The following is an 18,680-nucleotide window of genomic DNA, read 5'->3' as shown; positions in this document are numbered from 1 at the left end:
CCATACTTGATCACTTGGATTGTTTTCATATTCCTGTGTTAGTTGTTTAATTTTTCCTCAATGTTTTTTTCTGCTTGCAATTCCTGTTTCTTCTTGTAGGAGGAGTATGATATAATTTTTCCTCTGACTACTGCCTTCCCAGCTTCCCATATTAAAGATGGAGATAAATTTGGAGAGTCATTATCTTCAAGAAAGTTTGCCCACTCCCGTCTCACCATTTTGTCAAAGTCTGGGTCTTTCAGTAAAGAGATATTAAAGCGGCATGTTGGGGACCGTTTATGGGTGGTTTCTATTTGCAGATTGAGTGATATTGGTGCATGGTCGCTGATAATGATTGGGTGTATTTTTGTGGTAATTTTTTGTGAGATGGAGTTATTTAAGAGAAAAAAGTCAATTCTTGAAAATGAGCGATGCACAGGAGAGAAGAAAGTATATTCCCTCTTCGATGGGTATTTGAGTCTCCAGCCATCGCCAAACCCAAAATCATCCATATATTCCTGTATTACCTTAGCCGATTGTGATTGCTTTGTGTGTACTGAGTTACTAGATCGGTCTAATGAAGCATTTAGGACTGTGTTAAAGTCTCCTCCAATTATAGTTGTCGAGCTGTCTGATAGGTTAGATAGTAGAGAGAAGACTGTGTGAAAGAAGGCTGGATCATCATTATTAGGGGCATACAGATTAACGATTGTATATAATTTGTCAAAGATTGTTGCCTGAATAATGATGTAGCGGCCTTCTGGGTCTGTTACCGTGCTGTTTAAAGTAAATGGTAGTCTCTTGTGGACCATGATAGAGACACTTCTTTGTCTGCTGTTATAGCAGGATGAAAAAATTTGATTAAAATTTTGATCTTTAAGAGATTTTTCTTCTGACTTTAGCAAGTGGGTTTCTTGTAGGAGAAAAAAAATCTGTTTTCAATTTCGTGACAAAGTCCATCACTTAAATTTTTTTCGCCTGTGAGCGGATGCCATGTACATTCCAGGAAACCAAGTTTAGGTGTGACATTGACAAAGTGGGGGTTTTAATCATACTGTGTGTAGAAATGGAGAATAATCTGTGTGTGTTTCTATGTGAGTTTCTATCTGTGTGGATTTTGCATGAGTAGATGTAATTGTTAAGTGTATGGGAATGGAGGAGGGGGAAAAAAAAGAGAAGGAAAGGGAGAATACTGGGTGTGGTATGTGAAGTGTATGTTCACACCCTGTGAGATTTTTTTTTTTTCCTTTTTTTCCTTTTCACTAATTCAGTGTTGTGTTCATTATATATACATATATATCCATATATCCACATGTACATACATATACATCTACATACATACATACATACATATATACCAGGGCCGCACAATTAATTGCATTGCAATCGCAGGAATGCTTAATTATCTGTTGCAGGAGAAATGTGTCAGAATACCATTTTGAATGAAATATATATATATGTATATATATATTTATTTATTTTTTCAAGAATAGTACAGCCCCAATATATATATATACATGCATACACACATCTAAATTGACGTTTTAACACGGCATTTTCTGTTGTCTTAAGAGGTACAAATTTGACGTCTTAAGACGGACGTCAAATTAGACGTTTTGGTCCATTCGGCGTTCCATAGACTGCAAGTGGCTGACAAACAGCCCTCAAGATTGTTTTACTCGTTGCCGTGGAAACACTCAACTATTGCTGCTGTCGTGTTCATATATATGTCATATGAATAGTGCCTACTTATCTGTTCCTGCAGATAACAAGATATAAATCCCATGTATAGCCTTTTTTGTGACTCAACAAAAATATATTAATACATCTCTATATAACAGGCTACACACGTTCAAAAACAGATTTGTTTGTAAATAAGGACAGGACTATACCTCAATAAATTGGGTATTATTGACATTAGAAACCTTCTTTTGTTGTTTTTGGACCAATTTTTTTAGCCCTGATAGGCTGCAATAATAAAATGTTTTTTGAATCCCTCTACAGCAGGGCTCAGCAAGTAAGTTTGGCCGTGGACCGAATTTTTTCCCATCAACTGAATGGTGGGCCAAAACATCACATCTTGGGCGAAACCTTTTTTTTTCTACCAAACAAAACTTTTTTTCCCTAATCTATACTATTATATGTTGTACAAAAAAGTAATTTAAGAAAGTTATGTTTAAAATAAAGTAACTTGAATTTGCTACAGACTGTTATTAGTGTGTTATTACTTCTTTGTCTCCTGTTCCACTCTGTGGCTGCGTTATAAAGCAGCTTATAATAGTAACCTGCTGATGACAGTTAACAATAAATGTGTATCATTTCCATTTTGAAAATGACTACTTCTTTGAGCCTAACTAACGTACTGTAATAATTATTTTATGAACATTTACTCTCAGGATTGGATATCCGACGTATTCTTGTGTTATATCCTAACTTGTGCGGGAGGTTGCGTTGTATGCACAAAGACATTAGCAAAATATTGCTAGCTATCAAGACAAAATGTCACTGTCAAAAGCAATGAAAAGAAAAGTTGACAGCAAAGGTAGGACGTAAAAAGAAGAATGGAAAGAAAAGTATGCGTTCATCCCTTTATTAACGCCAAACCAGTCTGTCTAATCTGCAACAAAGTTGTTGCAGTTTGCAAGGAATACAATATAAGACGGCACCACAACACAAAGCATGGCAACTTCAGAGTTGGCTATCCACTCCAGACAGATGCACAAAAGCAGAAACTTGAAGCACTGGCAGCAGGTTATGCGCACAGCAGTAGGATCCTAGTACGAGGCCTCACAGCGCAACAAAAAGTGACAAGTGCGTCCCTGAAAGCAGCATGGGTGCTCACCTGGCACAACAAACCATTCACTGATGCAGAGATGTTTAAAGAGGTAATGGTGGCAGTTCTGGAGGAGCTGGCTACTGATAAGTCAATGGATGGAGTGATCGCTTCAGTGAAACAGGTGCCTCTCTCTATGAGGTCTGCTACCCGGCACATAGACGCACTATCGGATGCTGTGCACTGAGTTATTATCAGTGGTCTGAGTCAGGCCAATTACTTTTCTCTGGCCACTGATGAGAGCACTGACAACACAGATGTAAGCCAGAATGTGTGTCTATGTGAGATATTTTGATGGGAAGGAGTTCAAGAGGAGTTGCTGTCTCTAATTCCATTAGAGGGGAGACATCATATTTACCAAACTGGAGGAATTGTTCAGGCTGCATTCATTGTCATTTGAAAAAAATCAACCTCATCGTGACAGACGGGGCACCTGCCATGGTCGGAAAGCACAGAGGTCTGGTGAGCAGATTGAAGGTGATCGCGCTGCAAATGCATGGTTTGCATTGCCTCATTCACTAGAGTGTCCTGTGCGCCAGGCTCAGTGGTGAGCTAAAGGGAGTTATGGTTAAAGTGATGCGTGTCATTAATTTCATCAGGGGTACATCAAGCACTCAGCACCGTCTTTTCTGACAACTTGTGGCTGAGTCAGAGGAGGCCACACATATGCTGACCTGCTGCTCCACAACGATGTGCGCTGGTTAAGTAAGGGCAAAGCGCTGGAGCGCTTCTGTGCGCTACTGGATGAGGTCAAGGCGTTCCTGAGATTAAGCAAGATGCGAGCTGCAGACGACCAACTTGCCTTTCTACAAGATGAAATGTCCATGTCGAATGTAGCATTTTTTTACAGATATTTTTGGCCGTCTGAACCAGCTTAACCTGCAGCTACAGGGGAGAGGCAAAACCATAGTGGACATGGTTGAAAAGCTGGAATCGTTCACCAGGAAACTGGAGTTGTTCCAGTCAGACATATCAACTGGCAGGGTCCTGCACTTCAGTACACTAAAATCACAGGGATGAGTGACAGGGCTGATGGTGGATTTCATCAAACAGCTACAGGCCAATTTCAAGCCCAGGTTTGAGGACTACTCCATCCCGAAGGACATCATCGGTTTTGTCCGTGACCCACTCACTGTCCGAAGTGTGGATTTCTCCTCCCTGGCTAAAAAAACCCGCATTTCAGCTGGAGCTTATTGATTTCCAAACATCCTCCCTGCTCAGCGATGCGCTCAAAAGTGCGCAATCTGTGGATGACTTTGGGATGACATGCTCAGAGGAAACTCAAACTCAAACTCGAAACTCAAACTCGCCTTTTATGTGCTGACAATGTTTCCCTCCACCTTTTCATGCAAGTCGAACTGCTCTTCTATGAATGCCATTAAGACGCACGAGAGGAATCGCCCGACGCACAAAAATCTGGAGAACTGCTTGCGAGTTAAAATGACATCCATATCTCCAGACATCCAAAAGATCGTGACTGTTATTACTGTTTTTATTAGCCATATTCTATTTTCATTGTTGCTTAATTTTATTTAATTAGGCTAATTTCTTTTTGTGTTCTCCTTTTTCTTTTTTTGCTCTGTAATTTCAGTAGCGCATATGTCCCAAGTTCCCACACCAAGCCGGTGTGCGTCCGGATTCAAGCAGATGCTACTTTTATTTTATTTCATTTATTTTATCTTTGAGCCGAGTTTGTTGTCATTTGTTTTTATTAAATTAAACAAAATTTGTACTGTCCATATGTGTGTTGTGGCCCACAGACAGCGACCCCCCCCCCCCCTTTTTTAATTAGATTTTCAATGTCATCTGGCAGGCCAAATTACGAAATGTTTTTAAAGGGAGATGCCAGTTTTCTCATTAAGTGAGTAGCCTTTTAAGCCTGTTGTTGGCAACTAGCGGGTCGCTAGTGTTAGCTCTCTCAACATGTGTCACCAGACCCAAATTTTGCCGTGACAACACAGCTATGCCTCTGCCTCCTTCAGCAACAGTGGTAATTGTAACAAGTGTCGCTTATTTGCTGCGTTGGAGGCGAGGCTTAGTGAATTAGAAGCGCAGCTCTGCACCATGGAAAATCATTCAGTAGCTGCGGTAGTTAGCAAGTCCCCTGTAGCCGGTGCAGAGTCACACAGCGTAGCCTCTGCTAGTGGTCCTCCAGTAACCCCCGTGCAGCCGGGAGGCTGGGTAACTGTTCACGAGAGGCGCAGCTCCAAGCCGAAGCCCACGGTTCACCACCAGCCTGTTCAGGTTTCCAACCGCTTTTCCCCACTCAGCAACACACCCGCTGACAATAAAACTCTGATTATTGGCAGCTCTATTCTGAGGAACGTAAAGTTAACAACACCAGCGGCCATAGTCAAATGTACCCCTGGCGCCAGAGCGGGCGACAGTGAGTCAAATTTAAAACTGCTGGCTAAAGCTAAACGTAGATTCAGTAAGATTGCTATTCACGTCGACGGCAATGACACCCGGTTACACCAATTGGAGGTCACTAAAATTAATATTGCCTCGGTATGTGAACACGCAAAAACAATGTCGGACTCCGTAGTTTTCTCTGGACCCCTCCTAAATCTGACCAGTGATGACATGTTTAGCCGCATGTCATCATTTAATCACTGGCTTTCCAGATGGTGTCCAGCAAACAATGTGGGTTTCGTTAATAATTGGCAAACTTTCTGGGGAAAACCTGGTCTTATTAGGAGAGACGGCATTCATCCCACTTTGGATGGAGCTGCTCTCATTTCTAGGAACCTGGCAAATTTTATTAGTAATTCAAATTCCTGACAACCCAGAGTTGAGATCAGGACTCAGAGTCGCAGTCCTATACGCTTTTCTGAGCTCCTAGTTCAGTTACCCAGCCATAGTTTTCATAGTTTTATACAAACGGTGTCTGTCCCCCGACCACCTAAATTATTTAAATCCAAATCCATATGCTGTAAAGCCCTGTGAGGCAAATTGTGATTTGTGATATTGGGCTTTATAAATAAAATTGATTGATTGAAAATTGATTGAACATATGCATCTGTAACTGGCAATCCTACCCCGTTTTTGGAATATTCAGGGTTTGTACTCTAGTACTTTTGGTCTTAAGACCACAGACCTGGATTTCTTAAATAACAAAAAAGATACTGACATTTTGATTTTAATAGAAACATGGTGTCAATCTGATGCAGTTACCTGATGTCCCACAGGATAGAATGAGATCACAGCGCCTTCAGTTAGGCTGAGCACAGTGCACCGTGGTAGAGACTCAGGAGGAATGGTGATCTGGTTCAAAGCTGATATCACCACACACATCACAACAGTACAACAAGGCAAAAACCACATTTGGTTCAAAATTAATAAAGAGATAGGCATTTGCGAGCTAGATTTATATTTGTGTGCAATATACATCCCTCCATCAGAGTCACCATACCACGAAGAAGAGTTCTACAACTCTCTCTACACAGAGATACAGTACAGGCCAAAAGTTTGGACACACCTTCTCATTCAATGCATTTTCTTTATTTTCATGACTATTTACATTGTAGATTCTCACTGAAGGCATCAAAACTATGAATGAACACATGTGGAGTTATGTACTTAACAAAAAAAGGTGAAATAACTGAAAACATGTTTTATATTCTAGTTTCTTCAAAATAGCCACCCTTTGCTCTGATTACTGCTTTGCACACTCTTGGCATTCTCTCGATGAGCTTCAAGAGGTAGTCACCTGAAATGGTTTCCACTTCACAGGTGTGCCTTATCAGGGTTAATTAGTGGAATTTCTTGCTTTATCGATGGGGTTGGGACCATCAGTTGTGTTGTGCAGAAGTCAGGTTAATACACAGCCGACAGCCCTATTGGACAACTGTTAAAATTCATATTATGGCAAGAACCAATCAGCTAACTAAAGAAAAACGAGTGGCCATCATTACTTTAAGAAATGAAGGTCAGTCAGTCCGGAAAATTGCAAAAACTTTAAATGTGTCCCCAAGTGGAGACGCAAAAACCATCAAACGCTACAATGAAACTGGCACACATGAGGACCGACCCAGGAAAGGAAGACCAAGAGTCACCTCTGCTTCTGAGGATAAGTTCATCCGAGTCACCAGCCTCAGAAATCGCAAGTTAACAGCAGCTCAGATCAGAGACCAGATGAATGCCACACAGAGTTCTAGCAGCAGACCCATCTCTAGAACAACTGTTAAGAGGAGACTGCGCAAATCAGGCCTTCATGGTCAAATAGCTGCTAGGAAACCACTGCTAAGGAGAGGCAACAAGCAGAAGAGATTTGTTTGAGCCAAGAAACACAAGGAATGGACATTAGACCAGTGGAAATCTGTGCTTTGGTCTGATGAGTCCAAATTTGAGATCTTTGGTTCCAACCGCCGTGTCTTTGTGAGACGCAGAAAAGGTGAACGGATGGATTCCACATGCCTGGTTCCCACTGTGAAGCATGGAGGAGGAGGTGTGATGGTTTGCTGGTGACACTGTTGGGGATTTATTCAAAACTGAAGGCACACTGAACCAGCATGGCTACCACAGCATCCTGCAGCGACATGCCATCCCATCCGGTTTGCGTTTAGTTGGACGATCATTTATTTTTCAACAGGACAATGACCCCAAACACACCTCCAGGCTGTGTAAGGGCTATTTGACCAAGAAGGAGAGTGATAGAGTGCTGCGGCAGATGACCTGGCCTCCACAGTCACCGGACCTGAACCCAATCGAGATGGTTTGGGGTGAGCTGGACCGCGGAGTGAAGGCAAAGGGGCCAACAAGTGCTAAACACCTCTGGGAAGTCCTTCAAGACTGTTGGAAAACCATTTCAGGTGACTACCTCTTGAAGCTCATGGAGAGAATGCCAAGAGTGTGCAAAGCAGTAATCAGAGCAAAGGGTGGCTATTTTGAAGAAACTAGAATATAAAACATGTTTTCAGTTATTTCACCTTTTTTTGTTAAGTACATAACTCCACATGTGTTCATTCATAGTTTTGATGCCTTCAGTGAGAATCTACAATGTAAACAGTCATGAAAATAAAGAAAACGCATTAAATGAGAAGGTGTGTCCAAACTTTTGGCCTGTACTGTATGTGTTGAAAAACAGTATTGAGTTAATTAAAACTGGGTGTGCATGACTGGGGATATATCTCGTTTCTTGTTGTTTTGATTCATGTTTTTTTTTTTAAGTCTTTGAAATCTCTTTATTCTTTTGTTATCTCCTAGTTATTAAGAAATTATTATTAGAAGATTCTTTATTGTCCTTTCTCAGCACATTACATACATTGAAACGAAATTTGACCTCTGCATTTGACCCATCCTACTGTATACACTAGGAGCAGTGGGCAGCCGCAGTGCAGTGTCCAGGGACCAACTCCAGTTCTTTTGCCAGTGCCAGCGGTCAGGGTCACTGACAGGAGTATTCACCTAACATAGCCTACATATATTTAATTATTTATATGTCTCTATGTATACTTTTACATAAATCCCCAATATTTAATTTACCTTTAAAAAAATCCTCTTCCTTCATTTAATTTGACAATGTTTATTGTATTGTATTATATATATTAATTCTCTACAGGATCTTGTATGTTCTTTAATGTGTGTTCAATTTATTAAAAGAAAAAAAAAAACAAAAAAATGTTTTGGTGAACCCTGCAGCAAAGTGAACCATCTTCCTCAGAGAGGATCTTTGCCTCCCAGTTTGTTCATGGCGGCAGAGCAGAGTGAACCGTCCTTCTTCTCAGAGGATCTTTGTCCCATGAGAGCAGGCAGCATGCTCTCCGTGTCCGCATTTAAAACAACTTTCGCTGGCGATTTGACAGTCACTAGAAGCACATTATGACCCTTTGTAAAAGTTTCTGTGTGGTACATGAGCTAACGTTAGCGGGTAAGGACTGAGAGGCTGTCCGGTATGTGTGTGTGTGTGTCCGAGTCGGTGCTGCTTGCCCGATCGAGCATGTCTGCGCAGGGTCTGCTGGCCCGCCGACTATTTTTACTTGCCCCGGGCATTCGGGCAACTGTTAATGTCGGACCCTGAATAGTGTCCTGGCAGCTTAGCTGCCCGGACCCTAATGACCTCTATAAAAATATCTCACCTGAAGATCTAAGTCTAAATCAAATGGAAATTAAAACAAAGTTAGGCAACCTTGAATCAGCTATCAAGAATAACCAACATCCATTAGATTACCCAATTACACAAAAAGAGTTAACAGACAAACTGAAAACTCTTAAATCAAAAAAAAGCTTGTGGCACGGATTGCATCAAAATGAAATGTTGAAGAACAGTACCCCTGAATTGCAAACTGCAGTTGTTAAACTGTCTAACATGGTTCTGACCACTGGCTGCTTTCCTGATGTCTGGAACCAGGGGCTGATCACCCCAATCTATAAAAATGGAAATAAATTAGACCCTAATTACTACAGAGGGATCTGTGTGAGCAGCAACCTTGGGAAAATATTTTGTAGTATCCTGAATTCCAGGATACTAGCCTTTATTCAAGAAAAAGACATACTTAGTAAATGTTAAATTGGCTTTCTTCCAAATTCCCAAACCTCTGATCATATATATATATATACCTTACACACCTTAATTAATAAACATGTCCACCAAAAAAATGGAGGGAAAATATGTGCTTGTTTCATTGATTTCAAAAAAGCTTTTGATTCCATTTGGCATGAAGGACTTTTTTACAAAATCCTTCAAAGTGGACTAGGTGGTAAAACATATGATGTCATTAAATGCATGTACAAACACAACAAATGTGCTGTGAAAATTCACAATCAAGTCCCACATTATTCAACCTGTATATAAATGAACTTGCAGACCAGTTGAACTGCTCAACAGCTCCAGGCCTCACACTCTTTGACACAGAGATTAGATATTTACTTATTTACTCTAAGATAAGATAAGATAAGATAAGATACACCTTTATTCAGGGCTTGACGCTAACTTTTTTCCCAAGGAGCACATGTGCTCCTAAGTTGAAAAAGTAAGGAGCGCACAAAGAAGTTTAGGGGCACAATGTAAATTGATCAAATAATGTGTTTTCTGTAATAAATGGGATGCAAATAGACATTTACAAGCAAAATAATTTATGAATTTGTATACAAAATGTACAGACAGGTAAAATCAAGTTTTGAAAAAGTATTGCAATTTAATTTTGTCTTTAATGTTATTATCTTATATATATTATCTTTGCAATATGATTATCTTATATAATGTTATTACTATCCAAAGACATTCTCCAGGTCCTCTGAAACTCTGCAGGACTTATTTCCACCCTGCCCAGCAGCGGTACCGTGGCGAACGGTCCCTAACTATGGGGAGAACGGAGCCTCTTTTCCCGGTCCCTGTTCTCCACCACACTTTGACTTATTCCCACCCAGCCGACAGCCTGGCCGTGGAGAACGGTCCCTAACTGCATCAATAAGTGATTAACATAGGGGGGATCAAAATAAAATAAATAAATAAGATAAAAATCAACCAGCCACCCTCCTCCCCTGACAGTCCCTTCATAAGTAAAGAACAGTCCCTAAAGTGCGGTGAGGTTTGTGGACCGTTACCTGGCTGCCACAAGAGAGAAATGTGAACGGCTCGTTTCTCCTCTGACACGCTACATACCTGTGTGCCGCCACGCCTCGGTTGTCCAGGTACTACTGGGCAGTCATGACACCAACGAAAGAGGAAATTACTGGACCTGGAATCGGACTTCTCTGTCACGGTAAGCCGTTATCTTGCGCACTATGATCCTCCGCCGTATTCCTGTCACAACCGCCACTAACATGACGTGGAAATGAGCGGTAGTCTAGAAAACTGGAGAGGTTTTTTTTTTTTGTTGTTGTTGTTTGTTTTGGGTTTTTTTGGAGGGCGCTCATGCGCCCTCACATAGATTGCGCCCTGGCCGGTCGCCCACATTGCCCATAGCAAAAACCGTCCCTGCCTCCGCCACACTTTGACTTATTTCCACCCTGCCGACAGTGGGACTTACGGCCGAGATCCACTGGGCACGTCAGAGGCATGACACGTCTGCAGCGTGAGTCCCGTAGCAGCTCGCCCCCCTGTTAATCAATTACAGTGACTCCACTGGCAACGGGAGCGGCGCAACAACTCTCTATTTTAGGATGCTCTTCTATTTTTGTCGCGCTACGCTCCCCTACGCGACCCTCCAGCAGATAAAAACTACATGAAATAGTGTGCTAAACGAGCACAATGTGTTTTTAAATGAATAAACCATTATCAGAGGTGATATGTGATGATTTTTTTTCATGCATTTACCCATGTTTATCCGTGACATTGTGTAAATGTCCGTGGCAAACATTTGAAAGCGAGTAGATGACAAACAGTACAGTAAACTTGTAGATAACTCAAATATATGTAATAACTTAGGTGGAAAATGCTTTAACATTTCATGCAGCCTACATGCAGCCTCTCGGCTCGGCTTCTCTACGTCTCGCTTCCGTACGCAGTCAGTGGAGCCCATATGAATACACCGCGACGCTACGCTGTGGACCCCGGCCGTTATATTCATTATGCCGACAGTGGCTTGGAAAACCGCCCATAACCGTGTCACACGGGGAAGAGGGAAGAGGGAAGGTGGCTGGAGTTCCTCCAACATTTGCGGTTATATTATCATATTTTTTTATTGACAAAAATATAGGTTGCTTCGGCTGATTTTTTTATGCGCACATGTGCCCCTAAATATTTTCTACAGTTCGCACACACCTATTTTTAGTCGCAAATGCGAGTGAAACGCTCGCACTGTCGAGCCCTGTTATTGATTCCACAATTGAGAAAATCCGGATGAAGATGACCTGATTATCTTGTCCCCAACCAGTGATGGTCTTCAACATAACCTGACCATCCTGGAACAATACTGCCATAACTGGGCCTTGGATGTAAATTTTAAGAAAACCCAATGTTATGATATTTTTAAAAAAAAAGCCCAGATGTCACAAATACCATTTTACTTTAAACAATACGGTAATTGAACACACAAAAAATTATACTTACCTTGGTCTGACCATATCTGCATCAGGAAGTTTCAACATGGCAGTAAATGCACTCAAAGAAAAAGCTTGCAGGGCAATGTATGCATTACACATTGTTCGAAACGGGCAATAAAATTTTGGACACATCTAAACACAAGTCCAAAAGACACATCCATTCAAAGCACTAAAAACCCAAGAGCTGAACCCTGAAAACAGCCCCCTCACTCAGCTGATGGTGAAGCTAACTAACCAGACTCCATCAACACAGCTCCAAAACAACACAACAAAATAAAACTAATTACGAATCAATCAAAAGATCTATACTTACAACATTGGAAAAATGAAACAAAAACTCAAAATAGACTAAATTGTTATTTGACTCTGAACAGAAAATATAAATTGGCAGAATATCTCCACTCTGTCAGAGATATGAAGCAGAGACGGAGCCTGACCAAATACAGGCTCAGTGACCACCAACTACCTGTAGAGATAGGAAGACACAGACAGACATGGCTGCCCAGAGAGGAGCGTGTATGTGGTCACTGCTCCACAGGAGAGATCAGAGATGCACTTCCTCCTCCACTGCGACAAGTTTTCTTCAATAAGAAACTTGCACTTTGGGGAAATAGTTAAGAATATAACAGACTTTCATATGTTAACACCAGAGGAGAAACTTTCAGTTCTGCTGGGTGAAGGGGCAGCAACTCCTCTGGCAGCTAAATATGTATCTCCCTGTCACAACCTGAGAGACTCACTCACTATAACAGTATAAATTATATTGTATTGTATTGAATTGTAATATTGTAAGTTTGTATGTAAATATTATGTAAAATGGTTTGGCAACAACATATTTCTGTTCATGCCAATAAAGCTGTTTGAATTGAATTGAATTTGAGAGAGAGAGAGAGAGAGAGAGAGAGAGAGCAATGGCACAAGTGAAAACAATGCTAAAAATGATCAGGAAGAAATGTTGAACCAAGACAACCTGACCTAAACAATTCTTATTACACTGTTTACAAAGTCAAATACAATGTAGCTTTAACATTTTCTTATACAATCATGCTAATAAGATTTGAATGTATGTTGTCAATTCTGAGTACTTGAGCACATATGAAGCCACAGATAACCTTTATCTGCATTCTTGAAGTTTCAACAGTACATTCATTTTCCACTGTCCATGACCCATATGACATTAATGACTGTTTTCAAACTGCACTGTTTGAGTGAACAATCTTTTATCCCTCAAATTGTCGAAGCTATTCTAAACCTTTATCTCTATTTTTAAGCATGTTACTCCTATAACGTTACTGACATGAAGCACACACTGAGAACGTCATTGTTCAATAACGATACTTTCGGTTTTTCTGACCATATTAACCAATAAAGAACCTCAACATTGCACGTCTATGTTCTGTACATGTCAGGCTAACCACTGAGTTTGCGTTTCAGCTAAATGTAAGCAAACCTAACAGTAATTATGAGCTTGCAGTTGTATTAAAGTGCAGCAGTTACACACATATTACTGTGCGATTAGCTAACAGTAATAAATGCGTGCGATGCCTGACTTCGACAGACAGAAAACAGGTTAATACGCCACCAACTTACTTAAGACACGGGGGGGGGGGTTCTTAAATTCAAATGACAGTACACTCCTAGGGAGGCTGACAGTTAACGTTAGGCCTGTAGCTTCGCTAGGTGTAGTTATGGTTTGTATCTTGGGAGAACTTCACTTTAGCGTTAGCTAATGTTACCACTACCACAGTCAGTGGACAAAATAGCTAACGTTAACGTTACCCTTAACAATTTGGAAAACAACCGGACGAACGTTAGCATGCTAGCCAGCAAAATAACTTACCGCCGTTGGTTTGGAGGCACAAGAAGAGAAGGCAGATGTAAAAAGCAGCAGACATGGTTGATATTTTTCGAGGTAATGTTACTGACAGTTTTTCATATGCTTTCATCGTCTCCGTTCAGACTCGCTCTCCTGTCTCCACCAGTCGATGTGTCAATGCTGCACTGTTCCGGTTGCACTTTCAAAATAAACGCCTGGTAGAACAAGTACAAACGTCTGACGACTTCAATACCGATGGCATAACTGCAGAATTTTATAAATCCTTCTCAAAGCAGCTAGCCCCATTCTTGTTACAGGTTTTCTCAGAATGTATAAGTAATAATGCTCTCCCTCCTACCCTCACTCAAGGTCTAATTGCATTGATTCCCAAGCCCAAAAAAGATTGCTTCTCATTGAAAATTAGAGATATATATCTATATGTCTGCTCAATAATGATTATAAAATTATCGCTTTGATATTTGCCAAACGACTTAAAATAGTCCTTGATTCAATTATTGATGAATCGCAGTCTGGTTTTATGAAAAATAGACACATTTCTAATAGACTAATATTAGACTTGTGTTAGACATTCTCGATTACTCTGAATTGATACATGAAGAAAGTTTCATTCTCTTTCCGGATTTCTACAAGGCCTTTGATTCAATAGAGCATCAATCCATATCCCACTCCCTTGAAAAATTCGGCTTTGGCAATTTTTCTGTAAAGCTATTAAAACTTTGTATACCAACAGTAACAGCTCGATAAAATTGAAACACAAGCAGCAGGATGAAAGCTGAAGTGTTTGGGGCACCATTATCTGCTCAGATTCAACTAAATGATTCAAAACTCATTGGACGATGCTTCACAGTGCAGATGGACATTGACCTGAAGCATACTGCAAAAGCAACCAAAGACATTTTTAAGGCAAAGAAGTGGAATGTTCTGCAATGGCCAAGTCATATCATCTGACCTGAATCCAATTGAGCATGCGTTTCTCTTGCTGAAGCCAAAACTGAGGGAAAAACATCCAAAACACAAGCAGGAAGTGCAGACGGCTGCAGTAAAGGGCTGGCAGAGCATCACCAGGGAAGAAACCCAGCATCTGATGATGCCTGTGTGTCCAACACTTCAGGCAGTCATTGACTGTAAAGGATTTGCAACCCAGTATTAAAACTGACTGTTTAATTGATGATTATGTTAGTTTGTCCAAATACTTATGAGCCCTTAAAGTCAGGGGACTGTGTGAAGAAATGGTTGTAATTCCTACACGGTTCATACTACATTTTTGAAAAAAGCCTTAAATGAAAGCTGAGAGTCTGCACTTTAAGCAGGTATTCATTGTTTCATTTAAAACCCATTGTGGTGGTGTACAGAGCCAAAATGACGACAACTGTATCATTGTCCAAATAATTATGGACCTGACTGAATGCGGCTCTTTCCTTACATCTTGACAATAAATCCAGTAAAGTGATAGATAAAATGCTCTTTGATTTCATCTGTAAAAATCGCATACATTATATAAGGAAAGGTTATTATGAATAATTATGAATTATGAATCTGGTGGGCTCAATTTCCTGAATCTGGTGGAATTTTCCTGGAATTTACTACACTAAATAAAAGTTGTTTCAAATGCAAAGCAATGCCAATGGATGAGGAAAGTCTTTGCTGATCAGACTGGGAATTGGCGATGCCTGCACTTGAGAATCTGGACATCAGTACTGATGAGACTGCTGCTCTTCAGAGACCGTGCATCGCTGATCACCCTGAGCATGCATATGTGAGCGTGGAGCACAGAGAAGCAGTCAGAGCTACAGGCTACAGTGAGGCTAACAGAGTTCATATGACGTTTTTCGAAACAACTTTTTATGTCGGGGCTTCAGGACACTTGGATCACTACGGATGAGCATGTTGGAGATATTTTGTGGTTTCAATTTTGTATTCTTGGACGTTAGTCTGGGGCGCCGTCAGCCATTAGGTGTGCTAGCCGCTCCCCCTGCTGATCTCCGCAAGAGATGTGAGGACTCTAAAACTTCACCTGAGCCTCCATCGGCATATGCGTGAGTAGATAATGGCTGAATTTTCATTTTTGGGTGCACTATCCCTTTAATCAGGTAGAGTTACCTTTAACACATTTTTCATGAAGACACAGTGACTCAAAATGGGCTCTACCAAACAGTTGAAGAATCCTTTGAGGAACACTTATTTTGAAAGGTGAGTATACAACATGTTATTTATTTAACCATTACAAGCACAATTTCTCTCTGCTTATATGTTATATTTGGAACAACTACAGTATTTGATATTAGAACAAGTCAGTATTTTAGTATTTTATGATAAGTGGTTTTCTAGTGAGTCAATTGTTTAATAAAGAAGGACTAATATAAAATTATTCAGAATTAGTTGCCAACAGTTGTAGACAAATTGCACAACTCTATTTCTTGAGTCAATGTAGAGATACTCCGAACCAAATATTATTCCGATACAAGTGAATGTTGCTGAGTCAAACCGTTGCTTGAGATAACATGGATCACATGCTTTTAAATTACAAAAAAACTTTATATTATATATTCAAAGTACTTTTAATTAAATCTCACTGCATTGTTGTAGGAACAAAATTTGTTATTACCATATATAGACATGTAATATTTTGTCTCTTTTCAGTGTGTAAGGCCTTATTGTACCTGAAGTAAACTGTGTCCTTGAAGAGCTTTAATTTGTGTGTGAGAAACTTGCTTTGTAGTTGTTTCCATAATAGTTATCAGTAAACTGGAGGCCTTCCTTTGCCTCCCTTTTGCTGTGCTCTTCTGAGTTTAAATTATATGAGAATGTGGCATAACCAGAACAAGGCCTAAAAGAACAAAAAATGGACTATTGTAATGATTAATTGTGATTAATTAAATTTGTTGGGAACCAGACAAGCAATTAAGCCAGCCAGTTAGGGTTCAGGGGAGCAGCCTAGGCCTTATATGCCCCACGCTACAAAATAACAAAATAATCAGGTCAAGTAGCGGTTTCAAACAAGTTATTATTTCACACTTTATTTTCATTAATCAGGTCACCAGAAACCAATTAAACACAACATTCTTTAACAAACTTAACCCATTTCATGTTTAAGAAAACAGAAAAAGAAAAAGAATCCAGTTTGAGCAATGGGTGGAGAGGAGAATGGGGATGGCGTACCAGAGTTTATTGCATGAGTGTGAGTTGAATGAGTGAAGACAGATTTAAGGAGAGCCTTTGACTAGCATGAACATTCCAAAGAGTTACCACATTATTCTGCATTTCCATGAGTGATCCAGGGTCAGACATCAGATGAGCATAAAAGGTAAATAAATAAATAAATAAATAAATAAATAAATAAATAAATAAATCTAACCTGCTCTCCCAGAGGGATGTCGTATGCTGTAAAGCCCTGTGAGGATTGTGATTTGTGATATTGGGCTTTATAAATAAAATTGACTGATTGATTGATTGATGATTTTCAGCACTGGAGTACAACTCAGCAGTTTCCAGCTCCTGAATCCTCCGCTCCACTATAACAGCAATCACAATCCAACAATCAACAGTCCTACATGGTCACACTGTCATTCTCCAAGATCCTCTAAGAAGGGAGAACTCACCTCAAGGAGCTTGCAATGATTAGTCAAAAATAGAGTGACTTGTATGCCGAAAATGCTTTGTGTGGCCAAAAACTCCTCTGCTCATGTAGTCAGCAATCATTATCTGTTGCTCTGTTATAACCACATGCCACCTTTACTGTCACACCCACTCCTCTGTTGTCACACCAACTCACCAAATCCTTCTCTGCACAGAAAAAAAAGGTGCAGCCTGCTGTTTTTCAGGCTGTCTGCTACAAGGAGACTACATCTGTAATTCTTTGTCAGACCTACCGAGGACACCTCAGGTCTCAGAGCTCTGACCTTTCAGCTGAAATAAGACTGACTCTCTTATCACTCATATTATTCTGTTCTATCGCTTTAATCAATTCATCGAGTAAAACATTTCTTAAAAACAGTTGAAGAGTGACATAGATGTAAACTGCTCTTTCTTGTGAATTACATCCTGAAACTTGCTCCAATTTATTTTGGTCTTGAAATTTTACATATGTGATGTGGAAAGATATTACAGAATCTATAGTTAACAACATTCTGGAAATATATTTGGGTGCTATGATTATACCCAGATAGCACACATACATCTGGCCGACGTCGGCCCGAGGACAACACATCGGCCCTGAATTTATAACGTCTGACAAGCGTTGGCCTCATGGAGGGATATCTTCAAATTTAATACTCTTTTGTCCCAGCTCATCAAACGTCTCTATTACGCTGGCTTTGGGTCAGCCCAGTGCCGTAGAATGTCTGCCCACATACAGAAGTCGCCACAGATGCAGAATTTCATCTCCGCGGTCTTTAGGCCCGTTTCCACTGAAGAAGTTCCGGATGTGATGTAATCGTTGCGCGACCATTTTGACTGGGGCGATGTAGGGACGCCGTTAGCCGTTAGCAGTGTCTGTAATAACTCCGGTCACGGTCCGTGAAAAAAATATTTTTTCCAGCGGATGTCTTTGTTACAACATGATTGAGCTAACTGGAGTAGTTTCATGTTGTATCCGACAACGGGAGGCTTTTAAGAGATGACGTCCTGATGTTAGCTTTGCTGCTGCTGTTAGCTGTCCCTATCAGCTGATGCTTTCTAGACATCGTGATTTCCCAAAACTGAATAAAGACCACACATAGCAACACAAAACTGCTTTGCTAGCTCAATCATGTTGTAACTAAGATATCCGCTGGAAAAAATATTTTTTTCACGGACCGTTTATTGAGTTATTACAGACACCGCTAACAGCTAACGGTTAGCCTAGCTAAACTACGATAACCATGTTGTTATTTACAAAGCGTCACATCCCGCCTATATTCAATCAGCACCAAGTAATCCCCAAGCCCCAGCCAGGAGTTTCTCAGGGCCGTTCTGAGTACCTACTCCGAGGCAGGGACTTGTTTAGCCCCTGTAAAAGTTCCGGAACTCTGTCCTTCGGGGGTGGTTCCTGCAGTGGAGGCACGCACC

At 40.6% G+C, this 18,680-nt stretch overlaps 1 protein-coding gene across 1 annotated transcript in view; it reads right to left on the bottom strand.

Annotated features, from left to right (window-relative positions):
- il10rb (interleukin 10 receptor, beta) overlaps positions 1 to 13,805 on the bottom strand; it is a 54,734-nt gene extending 40,929 nt beyond the window's left edge. The window contains exon 1 of the mRNA XM_049594867.1: positions 13,638 to 13,805. Within this exon, the coding sequence (XP_049450824.1) occupies positions 13,638 to 13,743 (106 nt within the window). The 5' untranslated portion in view covers positions 13,744 to 13,805. The remainder of the gene's footprint in view (positions 1 to 13,637) is intronic.
- Positions 13,806 to 18,680: the final 4,875 nt, after the last annotated feature.

This window comes from Epinephelus fuscoguttatus, linkage group LG13 (assembly GCF_011397635.1).
Source record: "Epinephelus fuscoguttatus linkage group LG13, E.fuscoguttatus.final_Chr_v1".
Lineage (NCBI taxonomy): Eukaryota > Metazoa > Chordata > Actinopteri > Perciformes > Serranidae > Epinephelus > Epinephelus fuscoguttatus.
This window is presented reverse-complemented; position numbering and strand designations above follow the sequence as displayed.